Source organism: Merops nubicus, unplaced genomic scaffold (assembly GCF_000691845.1).
Source record: "Merops nubicus isolate BGI_N331 unplaced genomic scaffold, ASM69184v1 scaffold13220, whole genome shotgun sequence".
NCBI classification, from domain to species: domain Eukaryota; kingdom Metazoa; phylum Chordata; class Aves; order Coraciiformes; family Meropidae; genus Merops; species Merops nubicus.
The window spans coordinates 16387-35687 of record NW_008584881.1 but is presented as its reverse complement, the minus strand read 5'-3'; the positions used below and the strand labels follow the sequence as shown (position 1 = coordinate 35687).

At 39.3% G+C, this 19301-nt stretch overlaps 1 protein-coding gene across 1 annotated transcript in view; it reads right to left on the bottom strand.

Moving 5' to 3' along the window:
- Positions 1–7550: 7550 nt before the first annotated feature.
- The window catches only part of PAXIP1 (PAX interacting (with transcription-activation domain) protein 1), a gene marked incomplete at its 5' end in the record, with an annotated part of 27769 nt that continues 16018 nt past the window's right edge, over positions 7551–19301 (bottom strand). The window contains 13 exons of the mRNA XM_008945713.1: positions 7551–8032; positions 8472–8532; positions 9094–9169; positions 9252–9386; positions 10500–10600; positions 12331–12499; positions 13408–13510; positions 13890–13957; positions 16106–16149; positions 16284–16468; positions 17025–17146; positions 18306–18443; positions 18778–18873. Coding sequence (XP_008943961.1) covers positions 8017–8032; positions 8472–8532; positions 9094–9169; positions 9252–9386; positions 10500–10600; positions 12331–12499; positions 13408–13510; positions 13890–13957; positions 16106–16149; positions 16284–16468; positions 17025–17146; positions 18306–18443; positions 18778–18873 — 1314 coding nt within the window. The remainder of the gene's footprint in view (positions 8033–8471; positions 8533–9093; positions 9170–9251; positions 9387–10499; positions 10601–12330; positions 12500–13407; positions 13511–13889; positions 13958–16105; positions 16150–16283; positions 16469–17024; positions 17147–18305; positions 18444–18777; positions 18874–19301) is intronic.

Below are 19301 nucleotides of genomic sequence, written 5' to 3'. Positions count from 1 at the left end.
CCAACCTAAAGGTTTCTATGATTCTGTTGTAAGTGATGATGCTGAAAAACTGAAAATGTGAATTCCCATTTCAGTTTCCCCACACTGAGCACATTTGATTATAATGGTATAAAATGTTTGTTTCTGCTTTGTTTTCTCAATTAGTTTCATTCCAATTACTTTATTATTTGATACTTCAGTAATTAATTTTATCTTCCTAGTCAAAAAGTCCCAAATTAGTTTCATCAAAAAATGAGTGTCTTGCAATATACTTCAATTTAAATGGAATAATTTACTAATTTGTCAGCTCCCAGAGGCTCCTAGCCTCATAAAGTCCCCTGCACACACCATTTTCGGGGGAGCAGGTACATTTTCCTTCATTGCTCAGGGTCACCAGCACAAAGTTTCCACTCCTGCTTGGTACTGCCCCTGCACCTCTTTCAAGGGAAGCACAGCAGTACTGTCCCTTCACAGGTGCTCAGCAGTTCCAGCTTCGGGAAGCTCAGTTTCTTGGAGCCAGCCCAGCATGCGTTGTCACATCTTCTGCCTTCCCTCGTTCTCACTGACCCAGCTACTGAGCTCGATGTGGCATTTAGCCCTTATACCCTCCTTGGTTCTTAGGGAGCCCTGTAGGTTATAATGGTTCTGTAAATAGGTTACCAGAAATGATCTGCAGAGGGAAGCACCACAGCTCCAGCCCGTGGGCAGGTTTTGTTCTCTGCCATCCTGTTACTCCTGAGTGACTGATGGCCCCAGGGGTTCGCACGGCCCAGCTCGCTGACACCGCTGAGCAAGTGTCTTGGGAGGAATCGTGTCTTCCACTTAATCAAGTGGCATCACCAGATAAAACAGGGGAGTTGTCAAGCACAAAAACCTTCCTCCAGGTGCACATATGATCCAGAGCTTGGCCACTTTGATCATCTGTATCAGCTCCTGTAGGAAGAGGGTATTTGTCCTCCTTGCAAAGGCTTCCAAGGGTTTGCTAACATTGGCATTTCACCACAAATGCAAACAAATGGATATTTGACTGAGCTTGCATTTGATCAGTTTGCATTCCAGGTACTTCCCTACCTTACAACAAAGCAGTTTAAAAACATCATTTTCTTCTACTCAACTTCTGTCTCCAAGATCAAGAGAGATACTTCTTTTATTAACTTGACTTTATTATGTTGTGTGTTCCATGGAAGCAGAAATACAGTTGGCAATAAAAAACTTCTTGGCATGGTAAGAGAGGAAATGAAGCCTATCAGTCACTGCTGGCCAAGAGGGAAAGGCTCTCTAAAACAGACACGTTGGGATGTTCACTGCAAATAAGACTCTGAGGACCTCACAAGTGAGCCAACTGCTTGATTTCCTCTCTGGCACACTGCTACAACCCCACGCTCGTGTGAGGAACAGAAAAGTCAAAGAGCACAGAAGGAAATGAGAGCTGTTGCTCACACAGCAGACAGCATCCTGGAGGGTTTAGAGACCAAGGACACAAAACATATTAACACCCTCAGTAGCATTTTTAATATCCGGAATGTTTTATGTACTATGCTGGGCTCTGTCAGGAAGATGGTGGCATTTGGGAGGACAGGTAAAGCTGTCTTCAGCCCAACGACGGCTAGGGTCTGGGAAGTTAAACCCATGGCCACTGCCACCTTCTCCAGGCAGAGTGGGAAAAGGAGCTGGGGGGAAAAGTAGCTTAAAATGAGATGGTAAGAAGCACAGACTGAAAACTCACTGCATGAGAAGTGGAGATGCCTCTATTGTCAAGAAGATGGGTCATGTTCTCATTCAGTCCTAGAGTCAAAAATAGGAAAGACGTGTTTCTGTGTTTGAAACTCTGCTACAGAGGTGATGGAAACATGCCTCAGACCACACGCTCCGTTGGGTGAGGTGAGTTGTAACCAGCAAGCCTCTCTGCTCAAGGATGCTGGAAGAGGAAGAGTGTGTCTGTGTTTTGATTCCTCTCTGCCTCCCAGTGCATTTCAGCATTCAGGTCTGAACACTGGAGTGAGTTGCCACAGAAGAGCTCTATCTCTCTGGATGTACTTGACCCAGGTGAGACAGCAGAACATCACTGCAGACAACATAGAGCTGGTTAACCTCACATCTGTCAGGGCCTTGGAGCACACACACCAGCAGTAACCTCAGCCCAGCTCCATCACTTTTTAACCCCTCCTGACTCATCTGCAATTCAGATCTTTCTCCGTGCTGGCCCAGAGGCTCCAGTCTGCCTCTCTCCATGCAGGGCTAGAAGGCACCATCATCAGATGAAATATCAAACTTTTCTCTCCCCTTTTTTCTCCTTTGAAAATATTTTGTTTATTGCTTTAACAGACATGGACAAGTCTGAGCAGGTTTGAAATACCCACACATTCTTCAGGTGGTTCTGAAGAACTGAACTGCCTTCACCTGTTCTCTTGGCTGGTATGTCACTGAACTCCTCTTCCTTTCTCTGCTCCAGCCTGGCCTCTGGAAGGCTGATGGGCTCCAGGTTTTGGGCCCCGTGGTTAAACCTGACTTTCCAAACGTAGCTGAAATTCAGATCTTTTCTGACAAAGCTGTTTCTATATCTTCTCTCACGAAGTCTCTTTGTACAGCAGGCAGGGATTGTAGGACATATTAGTTGTCCATAAAAAGCTCCAAGTTTATCAACTTTGAATGTCAAATTCCAAAAGCCATGAAAATACTAAGGAGGTATCATCACTTAGTGAGATATTTTCAGTATCTGGAAAGAGAAACAGAAAGGACTGTGCAACTTCCCACAACCCCAACACCCTGAGTTGAATGAAATCAAGGATCAGTCCTTTGAAGTCATACAGAGCAGGGAGGGAAACCTCCGTTTCATCTCCATTCTCTTTGACGTAGCTGCTTCATTTCAGTGTTTTGAGTTGACATGCTAATGATGTCTGACCTCTTCAGCTTAAAATAGGGGTGTTATTTTCTTTTTGCATAGCTTGCTATGAGGAGCCATCCTAGGCAGGCCCCTGCAAAGCTGTGTCAGATCAGAGCTGGGGTGCCCCTGACTACCCTGCTTTGTCCCTGGAGCACACTGCCTATTTTCCTTCTGACAAAAGGCTGCTTCAGGATCAGAGATGTACCATATTGATAAGGGTGGCAATATTTTTCCAAGCATCACTCACACTTGTCTGCACATATACTCTGCAAGTTAAAATTCCCTTAGCAGAGCTCTGAGCATCTCCCGAGGGCTGAGACAACTGCTCTCCACTTGGCTTCCCCCAGGGAAAGCTCCTGTATCCCACTGAGGAAGCTTTTCAAGCATGCCTTTCCCTCGAGAGGGGCCTGCTGCATTTCAGGGGGACACTGTATGACTTTAGGAAAAGGCAGGCACTTTCCTAACCCACCTACCTGTGTACAGACAGTACACAGACCATACTCCCTCTTCTGAAGGACTTGGCCGGGCAGCAGGCTCACAGTGTTGACACTGAAAGTACCAGCATCAGCATCAGAACCAGACAGGTTGGGTAGGTACTGCTTGTGTCAGCAATGCTGGTCCACGGCCCACACATGCCACAGCACTAGCCAGGCTCAGGGACATTGGGGAAGTGTAGCAACTAGAAAGTATTTTTTCTTCAACACTAGCACGTATTTTGAAGATTAATAAACTGCCCTCAGTGCTTCCTGCAGAACGAATTCTGGCAAAAGGAATAAATTTGGGTAGTGTCTCTCAGCCCTGCAGGTAAAACAAAACACATCTATAAGATCCTTATTAACCTGTCTTGTATTCATTACCTCTACTCCATAGGAATTCCAGGAAAACCTACCCCTACTAAACCCTGGAGCAATCTGTAAACAGTTTGTTCCTTGAGGGGTCAGCCTGTGAGCTTCTTCCCTTGTTTCACTGGTGTGTTCTCTTTCTTCTGTTGCCGTTCCTTAGCTTTGCTGCTCTGGTATTTCTTTATTCTTGCTGCAAGTGGCACAGGACAGGCAGAAGAAAGGGGGTAGGGAACAGGTTTAACCGACTGTCAAGACATGAACTTTGAATATAGCTGACCTGGGTTTCATTCCCGGCTTCACCAATCCCAGTGCAAGTATCTTTCACTCTTAATTTCCATCCAGAAAAAGGGTAATTCTTACCAAACCTGTATTAGTCAATGTAACCTCCTAGCACCCTGTAAGACATCAAGATATTTAAATGTAAAATACATAAATGTCAACAGTCGTCTTCCTGTCTACCCATTTGCCTTGAGGGAGGGCAAACTAACTAAACTGTGCTTAGAAAATCTTTGATGAATTTTTTAAGAGCAGAGCTGCATAAAGATTAAAGTTGCAAAACCTTCCTAAACACCTGCTCTGGTGCTCATAGGCTCCACTCATGTTTTACACATCTTGAGCCGTGCAGCTGACTTTTCATTCTGGAGCAGCTTGGCCTGAGTTGAGACTAGCAAGAGATGTGAAAGACAGCACGAGAGGCTTCTGTAAATACACATCAGCAGCAAAAAGGAACAGAAAAGGAAAGTTTGCTGCTCAACACAGCAAGGGATGTTGTGATGACATGAAGGCGGCCAAGGTACCCTGTACCTTTTTTCTCTTTTCACAGTTTTGTTTCCCCCCGCCAGTATGACAATGACCAACTGAAGCAAGTCCAGCAGAAGATCATGAAGATGATTAGGGGGTGTAAGTGTGCAATGCACAAGGAGATGCTGAGATCTGGGTGTCCTCAGCTTTAAGAGCAGGCCTTACTGCTGTCTACAATTACCTACTAGGAGGGTAGAAAGCAGACAGGACCCAGAGGCTTCTTGGAGGTGCATGGGGATGAAAATTTCAGTCAATAGCTACTTGTGGAAAAATGGACATTCTGATTGGATATGAGGATAGTTTATTTATTATCTTGAGTGTAGCAAAATGGGGGTTGGACTCGATGATCTCTGGAGGTCCCTTCCAACCCCTAACATTCTGTGATTCTGTGAAAATACAGAAATAGGATGCCCACAGAGGTGGCGGCACTTTTATCTTTTGAGATACTGAAAGCTTCGTGGGACCTCCAGAGGTCTTGTCCAGCTGCACTTCTACAATTCTGTTCTACAGCTCTACTTTATGACTCATGGCAAAGAAAGCTGCAAGGTTACAACTAGAGACCATGTCTCCCTGGCTTCCAGCAGATCCCTAACTGATGGAGTATCTCTGCTATTACAGACATATTCTGTATTTTTCTTTAAATAACTCTTACAGATTTTCTACAAAGAACACAAGTTTCTATTACAGATCTAATGCTTTTGCAAGCAACTAAACAAGAAGAAAGGTACTTATTTTTTCCCTGAATAGAGGAGAAGGGATCAAATAGACACTCAAGTGTTATAACCTTCTGCTAAAGGAGAAGCCTGTTCTGACCAGCGAGCTGGTAGCAGCATGTATCATCAAACCCTTTCTCGATCACTAACCACACGCACAGCAACATCTGCGCAAGCCAGTTGGCTCTGGACAGCTCCTGTGGTTCCTGAAAGACTGTTTCTTGGCAGGTTCTGTTTTTTACTCTAATTGAAAGGTTAATCAAATCAGTCATACTTGTATGTTGGCTAAACAAACACACTGTCTCCACTGATGATGAAACAGATGCATTACCCCTCACGTTTCCCCACGGGGTTCATTTGTTCCATGATCGCGTTCGGTTTTCTTCAAGCTTCTCTGTGCTACACCCGACAGCATTTTGGATAGTTTTCATAAGGAAATTTACTTTTCAGATGCTACTGCATTCACACGTCTCTCAACTCTAGTAGTCTTATATCCTCAACACTGCTTCACTGTGGAAAACATGGGAGAAGTTAATCCTAAAAAAGGTGAGAACTCTGACTGAGGCATCACCGCATTAGAGCCTAGCAGCTGCTGTCCCTGAGGCAGAGCTGCAATGCACCCAGCCCTGGTCTCTCTCGGCCTCTGCTCCCTCCCTGCCAAGCTCCATTCTGCAGCAAGCTGTCTCAGCAGCTCCTGTTAGCTCTAGAACCCAGCCCTGCAATCCACACGCCTCGCGTTTGATTTCATGCACAGTTAAACAGTGCCACACAGTCATTACATCTCTTTTGGAAAGCAGTGTTTGCATTTGGAACAGCAGCTGGCTGTTTGTAAGGCACACAGAGGAGACACTGAATGCGTGACAGGTATAAAGTATTTATTCAAGTGAAGGAGTTCTGTGCATCACAACATTTTTCAAAAGTTCAAAAGCTACAACAGCTGATACTTGTTCTACGGGAAAAGGCATCCAAAAACCTTCTGCAACCTGGTAACTAGTATCATGAAGAAACTCTTGAGCCATACAAAGACTAACACAGATTTAGAACATTTCAATATTATGCATTCTGAAGTGTATTTGAAGGGAGAAAAAAAAAAAAAGGTACTTTTTTCTCCATCAAAAAAAATATTATTTATGTAATGCACTACTGAAGTTCTTCAGGGTGGGATTCAGCTCCCCTATTTTCTGTGCTCTAAAAGATGTGGGTAGCTAAACTAGTTTGCTAAGAAGAGATGCACTCTCTGCAAGGGTCTTTAAGTCAGACTTTAAGAGATATTCTCTCCCTCCATTGACAGGTTTACTGTATGAACAATTTAAGTCATTTCCACAAGAACTTATCAGTCAACAATTAACTGCAGTCCCTCATTTAACTTTTTTAAAAGTTAAAGTGTAAAATCACGTCAACAACTTCCAACTTCAAATCTCCCATGTTCAATGTTTTCTTAATCTATCTCATAACAAAGAGGAAACTGCATTATAGAGAGCTGAACATCATCACACCAAGAAAAAAGCACATAACTCTGCTGTTACAAGTGAATGACATCTGGGAAAAATCACCATCTCCTCTCACCTTTGTCCATACCTTTTCAACCTCCGATTCACCTAAAGCCATCTGGAGCCAAAGTATACCACTCTCAGTTTCTCTGTAGAAAGCTTTGCCTAAGCTAAAAACAGCAGCTCACCTCAGTTTAATGACACTGTATTTGTAAAAGACTCCCTGTGAAACGGTTCTTCATAAAAATACAAAATGCTTTGACAAAAATAGCATAATAAAATATTGTTTAAAGTAATTTTTTTTTACCTTGCATTTTGAATTGTTCTGTGACTGGTTCACAAGGTGCTGTAACACACTTGATGCTGTATGGACAAGAGAATGTCTGCAGTTCCCCACCAGAGCTGAATGGTTTGCTGATCAAAGAATAAGCATTTTTTAAGATGACCTTCTCATCTGCTAGAATCTAAACTAATAAAAATGGTCAAGTCAGATTATTAGAACTGTGTATTAAGAAACAGAAATGAATAAAGATTCTAGAGACTGTTTTTTAATATTTATTTAGTAAAACTCACTATACAAACAAAAGTTATCACAACAGTGTAATTCGCAGGGTTGTAGCTTCTCCTTCCTTCAAGCTGCTGCTTTGCTTCAGTAAAAACATAAATATATACACAACGATTTCCCTTTAAAGCACTGGGATTTCATATATTAAAACATACCTGGTAAAATAAGCTTAAAATAATTTTACATTGCTTGGAAAAAGATTTGAGTAATTTACTCTTACCAGAGTGCTGCTGTTGCACAGTATTCAAAAAAATGAACCACCACTAAAATATAGAGTAAAACATTTAAAAGTACATTTATTTAAAATGTGGGCAAAATATCAATATAAAAGAAAATAGAGTATAAGAAATAAAAATAAAGTACAAAACATTTTCATCTTCAACATCCATAATTTAATAGATAGCAAGCCCTTTTATTTTTACATCCAAATTACACTTTTGGCTGAAGTACCATCATTTATGTTAAAAGGATTAAAAAGGGGCTAGTCATGATACCTAAAGCAGGCTCTTTTAAAATGCTACTATAATACAAAACATAGTAAATTATGTTTCCGCATAATAAAATGACACATCCTAAAAAAGATGCAGTTTAGTTTTGCTTTCCTGCTTTAAACTGCTCGTCATCCCTAGGCAAACAGCTGGAAAACAGCGTCCACAGGAAGTGTTAATTGCTCTGTGCAGTGGCTGAACAGCTGGATCTGATGCTCCAAGGACTCTGAAGCAGTAAGGCATTTCACTAGCCATCAAGTAAATTTATATGTGTGTTTGTTAAGGAAGAACAACTTTAAGAAATGACTGCAAAGCAGAACTGCTGTAGAACAACACGCGAGGACACAGAACCCTTACTGCTCCCTCCACTGCATTTACTAAACAGGCTTACAATCTTCTTCAGCAAAAAGCTCTTCTCCTCATCTGCAAGTAACCCATGACAAGTATTTTCCTCAGTGACTTTTTTTTTTCCTGTTGCTTAATATTCTACTACTATTTCTCTCTGGCAACCCTGCCTCCCACCTCCACTGAAGTATCTTCTATCAAAAAGTAATTCCACTTAGAATTTAAGCCAGGTTTCTGAGCATTAAACCACCAAGTAAACACTACGCATCCTGAAGAATTATAAATAATTAGTTCCTAATTAAGAAAAGCTTTGAGTAAAGCACACTTCCCTAGAGCCGGACACAGCCCTTACACAAAAGGATATGATTCGTAATCCAGTGTCTGAGTGAGCACCCCAGTCAGGACAAACTCAGCATTGTGGACATCTGGAAACACCAAAAACAGGCCTTCAGTTTACACCCTACAAAGACATTCTTCCTCATTCTGCCTGTGCCCCTGGAGGGACCATTCTGCAGCTTTCTGCTCTTCACACAGAGGCGTAAGGGAGCACTGTCCCACCACTACCAGGGTCCTGCTCTGGTCCCACCACACACTTCACACCACAACTACTACACTCCCCCATGCACATCTTTGTTAATAAATACAGCACGTCTTGGGGCTCTACACTGCAGTAAAAATAGCTGCAGTGAAAAACTAAAAATCTTTAACTATCCTGATGAATACCGAGGCGGTAAGCTGGCCTCACACAGGACTAGATCCCCAAGCTCAAGCCTAACCTTCCAGAGATTTACGGTAACCTGGCTATAAATTCCTGTAGGAGAAATGCCCAGCAAACAGCTGGCTCAGGACAGTTTGCAGGATAGACCATGTATTCCTCTATTAGCATCTGAAAGCTTCAAAAGATGTCTATACTTGCAAAATAATATTTTTTTTTAAATCAAAGCAACAGCTACACTGTTCAAATTACAGTGAGAGTTTATACTTACCTATGCCTCTTGCAAAATATTCTCGACATAAATGAAGGTCATTTTCACAGGAAATCAAGATTATCTCTGGCAAACTCTAAATGAAAGAAACTAACAGTAAGCTCAGAATAACACAGTAAGATAATACTAGTACATTTTAGAAGTGACACTCTACTCACTTTATTCTGCTTATGCTCCATGAGTTTTCGAAAAGAAGGTTGTTTAGATAATACTTTTCCTCCTGCACATTCCACAATAGCTTTCATGGTGGAAAGACTAGGACAAATTCCGGGTGTAATGTAAAAATATTTTCCCTAAAAAGAGAAAAACAATCAATAAGAAAAAATCATTATTTGGTTAACTGATTTCTGCAGTGCATTAAGTTTTATTGCCACGTGACTCTTCTATTATACAACCATGGGGCAGGGTTTATAAACTGGTGTTAGATACCACAGCTTATGGCAACAAATTCATAAGCCGATGAGTTATCCTTAGTCACCACTCATGTTTTCCCTGGAGGGCTAAATCCACAACTCTGCTCAATTTGAACAGCTGAGGTGTGTCTATTTCAACACCTGCAAAAATACAACCAGGAGATGTTCAAATGCTCACTGTTCAGCAGCTTGGCAAGACATGCAAGAGCAACAAGCTCCTTGCTTCTTCAAGCACAGGGACAGGTCAAGTGTTGCAAAAGAACTTTTACCTTTCAATTAATAGCTAGGGTATTCATTTCTGATAAAAATTATCTTACTATTTGACTCGGACTGATACAGGTGATCAGATTATCTCTGTGTACCAGCTAGGAATAAAAAATAACCTTGCTATTTAGACTGCAAAACTGAGTGAAATGTAGTATTCAGACTTACTAAACAACAGATTCTTCATTACAAGTTGTAAAATACCCTTTTTGTCTGAAGAAAACGTTTCAAACTCAGTTACACTGAAGAACCTCTAGCAACTTGGATCTTCAAATAGCTCTCTGCACTGTAATGTAATTTTAACCAGAGGCATGAAAACCATCTTGCACCATCCTGGTAGCCAGCCTGGTGTAAGTGCAGTCTTCAAAGAGAACCAGACTAGCACTCCCTTAGGCTGAAGTGCAAACTCACTCTCAGGCCCACCTGTTAGTGGCATTTTACAAATAACAGAGCAATGTTCTAAACTTGGTAAGGGAACAAATGCTGTTAAGTATACTGAGCATGTTTTGTTCACATCTACATGACCCAGTCACTCAGAGGGCTTAGATCCACCCCAACAATGCTTAGGCAGGAAATAGGCATAAAGTAAAAAATAAAATTTAAAACAGATTCTTCACATTATATATGAGTCTGTTTTACTGCCCTCATCTGCAAAAGCTATGGTCACAATGCTGAAAAAAATTAGGTTGAGAAGCTCCAAGTATTTAAATGTCCTTTTAAACTGCATACCTTGAACAGTGGAGCTACTTGTGCTCTCTTTAAGGACTCCTCCAAACTAAAGCAGAATAGCACCTCAGCTTCAGCATCTCTGAGAACAAAGTTCTGCTCATCTGAAAAAGAAAGAGTGATGATGTAACACAGAAAAGACAAAAACATCCATGGAACCCAGGATCTAACCTGATTACAAACTGTTGGTGGGCAGGTGACTCTAAATGGTAAACACACTCATTTTAATATTATTATAATACTGCTTCTTATGAGACATCTTACAAGGATGACCCACAATTTCTTGGAGAACAGAACTGTGCATTTCATATTTGTATATCTAGCAACAACCACTGTCCTATACAGCCCCTTTCTCTAACTCACTGGAGGAACTTGCAAACTTTTGCTTTGAGTGCAGAGAATCAACAAATAATCCTTTTGCTTTGCTTACATCTAAGTGCACATCACTGTGGCAACATCTAGGAGTCCAGAAACTGTCTTCAACTCCTCATGCAGCCTTAACAGAGCAACATTTCCAGCTGCTATACATCCAAGTTTTTTTTTTTTTTGTTCATTAGGGATGGAATTTCAGTCTTAACTTCACCTTTCATAAAAAGCTAATCTCAAACATATTTCTACATCTGATTTAATTCAAAATACCCAAGTTTAAATTAAAAAAAATAAAATATGCATGGAGAACAATTTTGTCTTGCAAAAGACAATTCTGACAACCTGCAAGAGATGAAGTTTTCCATAAGACAAAGAAAACCCGTAGGATGATTTTTCTACACAGCTGCCATATTTTTCATCACTGTACCAGGTACAAAAGTGTAGCCAGTCCATTAGCTATAAATTGACTAAATCTCAGTATAGTACTTCAAGTATGAGACCAAAACAGTCATCCTTCTAAATTCCCCATGTTTTCTTTATCTTCTAGTAGCTTTCAAATGCACTGATCTCTCAGTTCACTGATGCTGAACCAGGCAAGTTGCCTTCTCCAGATTTATAACAATGTTTGCTGGTTTGTTGGTTAATTATCTATACATTTAAGTCTTTGTGATGTTTAGGCAGCAATGTTATATTTGGTTCTTACAAACCAATTACATAAAAAGCATAAACCAATCATGAAACAAACAGCCTTTAAGATTTTCTTCAGATCCAACGTCCTTGAGAAACACACCAAAATCATCTATTTTGTTCTTTTCAGCTCTCAACAGAAAAATAGTGTACACACAAAATTCGTATCTTCCAACTCTGTTACATTACTAGACTAATTATCTTTACCTATTTAAATACATATTTATATGTATTTTCAATGGTGGTTTAGTTGATTACAACTTTTAGTTTAGAAAAATTAGTGAAACTGAAAGTAGTTGGGGCTTAAAAAATAATGTAACTATAGGTAAAAATCTGCAGGTGTCTATGAGAAAGAAACACCAACACTTAACAACATCCAACTATGTAACTCCTCTAATTCAAACTTTTCAAGTATCTTTTTTACTTCATTTAACATAAACAGACTGCATTGAATCAAAACAAAACTAAATGAAACAAAATGTTCTGTTGAAAGAGAACTTAATACAAAAAAATATGTATTTCTTTTTACAACAGCTTGCTTTAACAATTCTTCTAGCTACTGGTATAATTGTTTAAATACCTCAGTTATGAGCTATACTTTTTTGATTTGCTGTAGGCTTAAAATCTCTGCTTTCAAAACTGAACTCTAGAAAACTAGCAAGAGCGCTAAATTCAGAAGTCAAAAAGATGAAGTGTATTTAAATATGCACGCTATTGTCACATACTTAAATCAATGAACGTTAAGTTTACTATAGAAGTTGATAGTAGTTTAACTTACCAACAAACTTCTGGCATTTGAAACACTCTTCTAACCACTCTGGAGTTACTATGTGCTTGACTACAGAAATTGCTGTCAGGAACTTGACAGTTCGGGTCACTTTACTGGCAATTAGATGGGTACATTTCTGAGCAGATTCTGCTACTTCACCTCCAAGGATGTACAGTTTCTGGAAGTTGTACAAAACACAAATCACAATGAATAGTCCTTTAAAAACTGGAGGAAAAAATGAAGAATCAGAACATCACTATCAAATAAAACTAAGCTCCTAATGAAACACTAAATAGGAGATTTCTGTATTAGTCATTCCTTTAATAAAGCTGAATAAAGGACAGAATTTACAGCCATTGACAATCCAGTTATTTGCAGACAGAAATTTCATCTGGCAAGACTGAGATATGCATTCTGTTTCTGCAGGTTTTTTCAGTTGAGGTTGCTTTTTTTAAGCAAGGATGTAACTATAGGATACAAATTAAAATGTTTTGTTTAAGTGAAATATGCTATTAAATTTAAGCAAGCAGCAAATTCAGTAATTTTGCTCTTTTCCAAGGATGGTGTAATATTCACTGTAGGGTAAACTAAACTTTGTCAGTCTTTTCTTCGAAGAGAAAAGCATCTCATAAAAAGCATGTGTTCTTCAAATACTCTAGCTCCACATGTATTTTTGATGATATTAAGTAACTACCCATTTTTCCTTCTGGCAATACAGATAGCAACTGCACATGAAGAATCTTGGGTCTCACCCAGTACAATTATCACTACATTTCTCACCCAAATTTGGTCGTGAACTTTGCCAATTTAAAAACAAATGCAGGAGAGGCCTCTTGCTTTTTAAAACAGTCATATGGAAAGCAAAAATGAGTACCATAGGAGCATAAAGTACTTAACTGAAGCAGAACAGTTACCAAATAAATCTCAAATCACTGAAATCTACACTCTAATCTCAGCCCCAGAAAGTATGGGATTTTATCCACTAGATGTATGCTCACCAAATCTTCAGACAGCAAAACTTCAACATCAAGAAAAATGTTAACAGAGGTTTCAATGTAGTTCAGTAGAGAGAAAAATGAAAGTCACCTTAATGTACTGTTGAACTTGCATAGGTTCAAATCCTGTGAAGAGCACCATGGGTGTCAATTCTGGGGTGAGTTTTTTAGTGGGTGGTGGTAGGTCTTCAATCCTAGAAAATACATAAAATGTGAAGTTTGGGGCCAAAGTATTATTACTATTTTAAAACCAGAAAAGCACACTCTTGCAACTTTTACCAATGGGAATACTTGGATGAATGAGAATTAGGCATGATCAGTCTTCTGAAGAAAAAATTGCTCTGCTGAGAACAGGACATCTTCTCCTGTTTCTGTTCTCTCCCAGTTCTCTTTAATACTTCACTCTCTAGTTAATATTTTATTCCCACCAGTTAAGTAGCTGGCAATATGCAAAAAAAGTTGATAGTTATTTCAATTAGCAGGGCAAAGGATGGAAGCAGACTGATGACCAGCTGACACTTCTGTGGAAAAGTAAATTAAGGACTACTGGCACTAACTGCTTGCTATTCTTACCTTGCTCTTTTGGAAGATGGCTGAAGACTGGATTCATTTTGCTTTGGTTTCAAAGGCAACCTCACACCCTGAAATTAGATCACCTACATGTTTATATCTGAACGGAGCAGGGAAACAAACTTCTGTTCTGAAAGAGGAACACTACACACTGATATTCTGAGAAAATTAATAAAGAAAAAATATTAAATTATTAAAGAAAATTAAACACAAATGAAAAAGGGACATTACTGAATGCATACTGATGCACCTATTCCTTAAACAACTGACTCAGTGCAAGACTGAGTATTAACCAAAGCTTCTCCATGAAGTTATATAGCCATCTAAGTGTATGGCAAATAACATACTGTAAGATTTCTCTTCGTTTAAATAAAGCTGATAATCATCAATGGAAATTTGAATTGATTAAATGCAAAAGAGACTGAAAACCCTATTCACTGATTAAATACCTGAAAACCCCAATATTCTTCCAGGTGCTTAAATATCAACAGAAGATCCTGGCACCTGTGTTCTAAACACTCAAGTTCCCTAACTGCACAAACAGATGCTCAGGTACTCACTGGATACAATCCTGCCTCCCCAGTGCTAGATCAGCCATTAAAGAACTGGCCAGAGGGTAGAAAAATGCAGCTTTTAGGTTCTCCCTGGCCTGAGTAACTTGAAACCACAGCTCTCAGGTGTGACATCTGTTCCTTTTTAACCTTCAAATCTACACCTGAAATTTAATGAGGAATGCTAGAGGCACATGACCAGAAAGACAGGCAGCATTGTTCCAGTCTTGCTGTGAGGATGGTCCTTTGGGAGGAACTGGCCACAGGAGTTCGTTCCCTACTCTCAAGGACATGTTTTTATGCAAGACAATCACTAGTAAGAGCAGCTGGAAAGAAAACTGCAAAGAATGAAAGCTGGAAAGAAACTACAGCAAAGAAGGTACTAAATCAGGCTTCTGATCCCTAAGTCCTCCCCATGTGCCATGTTAGACAAAACATGGACCACCACCTTGTCTGCCCAAGGCACACAAGGAAGGCACATGCCCAATTTTAAGATGTGCTCAACTGCAGCATGGCCACCAAAGGTGGTATTAACAAACCCAAACCTTTTCAATGGTTAAAAGCTATTTTAAATACTAGTAGGGCACACTGAATCTCCTGAAGAATTTTTATTTTGCCATTAGTAGAATCAGAGGTTATATCTTCAGGAAAATAAGAAACACAAATTTCTAAAGGCAGCTTAGTTCCTAGAAGCTAGCTTCTTATGGGACAATTTAACAGGGGTCCATAAGAAGTAGTTTTCCAGCTTAAGGCCAGGGATATAGTAGTGGCTCTTTCTGAAGTTGAAAGATATTAAAACAGCAAATACTGCTCAGGCCCCATTTCAAGTATTAGTACAAATTAAGTTATGACAGTGACTGAGCTCCTCTTTTCCGGAGACTATATGAAATGATTGAGACAATAAATGATCCACTACACAAGAGGTGTGGCCAAATGTTTTTCTGCAATATAAAATGTCATCTGACACTCATCTGTTGTACAAATCAATTGAAAGCTCACTAGCTCAAAATTGTCTTGACATAAGTAAATCCACAGTTATGAAGTATAGATTTGAAACGGGAAAAGAATTTACAGTACAAGAACTGAAATAGTTTTCTACATATTCAGAACAAGGAAACAGTTCAGAAGTTGGGTTATCAACCACACTTCTTAAAGCAAGAATCATTTTTAAATTATGAACTATGGTATATATGCCCATGGTTTTAGTTCTTAGACTATTTCAAGATGATATAAACTAGTTCTAACCTTAATTCACATTATCTATCCTATTTAAATTCAGTCAGTGTTCTAACAAAATTCTTACTGATTTTTGGTGGCCTGCCTTAAAAACCCTTACATGGCCTGATTTTCAGATAGTGTTAGGCACTGACTCAAAAAATAGCAAGTCCTTTCTAAAGGTCTGATTTAAAAATCAAAGAGTGAGGCACTAGCCCAAGATGTCTCAGAAGTAACCTGATATTGTGTATCACACTACAGGTTCTTTGTTCTGCAAAAGATTATTCTCAGATTTCTCAAAATAAAACAGAGCCAAGACTAGCAGGAAGTACAGCCAGGAGGTTCAGTCACTCTGGCACATTGCTCACATCATATACGTGGGCTCATGTATTAAAAGCACTAAAAAGTAACCTCATGAAAACAGCTGTACACATATACAGTAATTCAACATACCATTAGAAGTTCTGGTGATACCTTTAATGGGACTCTCCAAGCATCTAGGAAATGAAGAACAAAACAAAAATGAAGCCATTGCAAAGTTATTTATAACAGGAGACAAATGCTTGTATTGACTAAACAGGTACACACAGAAATACTACAGAACACAGGATTTTGGGACTGAAACTCTTACCCAGAAGGTTCAGAACTAGATGTTGACTAGGTGAAAGAGGATCCTGCAGACTGAACACTGTGTATCGACTGTGCTGTATCTGCCGTAAAGCTTCAAAATTCCCCAGCAGGATATCACAGAGCCACTGTGCATTTACACATGGTATTCTCCACTCTTTAGCTTTCTCATACTTCAATCCACTGGGCCTTATCCACAGATGAAGAACAAAAATATTTTGATGAAACAGGCAAAATAGCAGTTTCTAATAATAAACCTAAACCATCGGTATTTCAGTGTTGGCCTCCTATGTATTTGAACTGTGACAAAGTTTACTCTGAAAAAAGTACTTTTGCTTTATATGCTAGAACAAGTCATTCAGGGGAGAAATTCTGCCCCAAGTGGAATCACGTTAGACCTGGATTTAACTGAATTTTCTATCCTCCAATGTTTTAAGACAATTATTAAAAAATAAGATTACTTAGAGGTGATGTAACAGTCAGCATCACTTAGAAAATACTGTAAACCACTGGAATTAAAAATTACTTCTCTTTCACCTGTCTTCAGGAGGCAAAATTCTCCATGTAACAGTGTGCAGTACCTTACTTCACGAAACACTGCCACTAAGTTTATTGCTATCAAATCACAAAATTGATTAAAACTAACACTCTTCTAATGAGCTGGACCTAGCCCAGCACATTAAGAAAAGCAGTGACTGGCAATGGGTGACTGAGAACACGAGGCCTGCAGAGCCAAACCACTTACTCTTTGCAGATGAGAACGGTATTGCTGCGACAGAGGTAGCCCGTGTACTTGGCACCTGCCAGGTAGGCCATGAGTTTGAGGTCATCTCTGTCACTATCCACAAATCCTGTCACAGAGATTATCTACAGATAGAAAGGAGACAGTTACAAGGATTGTTCAAAATAATTTTGTTACTAACTTTTTACATTGCAATGAAATACACGGCGTGACAACTATGGCTTACAGGCACTTAATTGAAAAGTGGCTTCTAGGATACATAAAGTACAGTTTTAAGGTGATTTGTTTAGACATAAAACTTTCAGGTTTCTAGCACTAGTCCTGACTTGGAAAGAACCATTTTCATTCTACTGGACAGTTTTTTCTCATTTACAAAGACTACAGTTTTGCTATGAAATAGCTCACAGCTATATTCCTGCACATCTCACCTCCTTCTGCTGCTGCTGTTTATATTCAGGGAGACAAACTCTTGTACTTACTTGCCTGCTCTGCTTTTAAAAATCTCCTGAACGCTCTGCTCTACCCTGCCTTGAAGCCAAATAAACTGTGCCAGCTGATCACAGCTGATCTACTTCTGTTCCTATCACTGGTCTTGCAAGTTTTCAGTTTTGCCATTCTCTCCTTTTATTTAGGAAAAGGCAACAGCAATTTTCTTGTTGGTAATACATTACATTTATTATAATACATATTACACTTACTCCTAACTACTGTGTTCACATGCATATTGCTAGATTCTAGTTTTCCAAAACCTTTATTTCTTTTTATGTCTTTTAGAACAGACTTGTAGCAAGGCTGTCATCCTGCATTTCTGCATCCAGCACAGAGTAATCCAACGCCGAGAGATATTTTGGTATCTTGTTTTCTACTGCACAGCATATTTCACAACGCATCCAGTTCAGCTGCAGGTTTATCTTTCAATCCCACAAAGTTCAACTTCCCCAGAAAATGCCTCAAAAAGTCCCTCAAAAGCAAGCATATACTGTTTGACATGCTGTTCCTAAAAAACTACACAGTTTGGACTCCAGTCACCTTGCTGTGTCTAACTCATGTCATCTTTGTACCTCAGGACTCAGAACCCAGTAAGACTTGTAAAGCTCCATGAATCACCCTTTCACCAGTTCAACCACACACCAGTTCAACACAGGGCCTTAAGGCTAACAGAAGCTTTTCTACCAAGACAAAAGAAATGTATATTTTGCTTTGAGCAAGCACTTCATAGTTCTATTTTAATACTGCTCATGTAATGAAGCAAGCACACTTCAGAAGCATGCTTTTTCTTCTCACATGTTGAGAACATGGCTTTCCTCCTGGTGGAAATGCCACTGGAAAATGAAGGGCTCGATGAGGTGGTACCATTTTCTTCTTCTTCAAGATTGAGTTCAGCCAATGTGCTGTAATACATCTCTTCCTTTCTCTTAAAGCCTATAAATACATACATAAACAGCTTTTTAAAACCAAAATATATCTTTATTTTAAACTTCTTCTACAATACAAAGCTTTAATTTTAATAGTTTTTCTCTACTTTTTCAGGATACTGCTTCTCATAGAATCTTTCTCAGTGTTTGCTGGAACAAATAAATATATCTACTACAGGCACTATGAAAGATTGTTATACCATACACTACAAATCATAAAGAAGTGCATCATGAAAAGATTTGGACTTCATACTTGCCATTTAAGCACCAAGTAGATGCCGAAAAGCCCCACCTTTCCAGGGATAAACACATGCATGAACACGTGTCACTCACTTGCTTACCTGAGCATACATGTTACTGACTTGACTTTCACAGAGGAGATGGGTACACCTGCTCGTGAGGGTAGGGTCCACTGTCCCACCGTGTGCTTGAATGATCTGGCAAGAGAAAAAACCCAGAACTTCCCATATATACACCATAATTTTTAAATTACCCTAAGAAAAAAGTCTGAAATGAAAGTCTACTCTTTAGGTCACTGCCACCAGTAGCACCATTTCACTGAAGAGTTATCCCCCCCCCAAAAAAGGTTTGTTATCTAGCTTAAGAACATTTTGGAAAAAAAAAAATGGAGAAAATGAAATTAAATATGCGTCTTTTCAATGAGCTACAAAAATCTATGTTTTTACAATCAATTAAAAAGAAACCACATGAAGATATGTAAACAAAAATAACCCTTCTCATGGTTTTTATTTTTGCAGTGTAACTATTAAACAATTTTTCATGAACTATTCAAATCAATCTCAGCAATAAACACAAGTGCTGTTAAAAATGTCAACAGCTTACTTGATTATGCAAAATTGTAGGG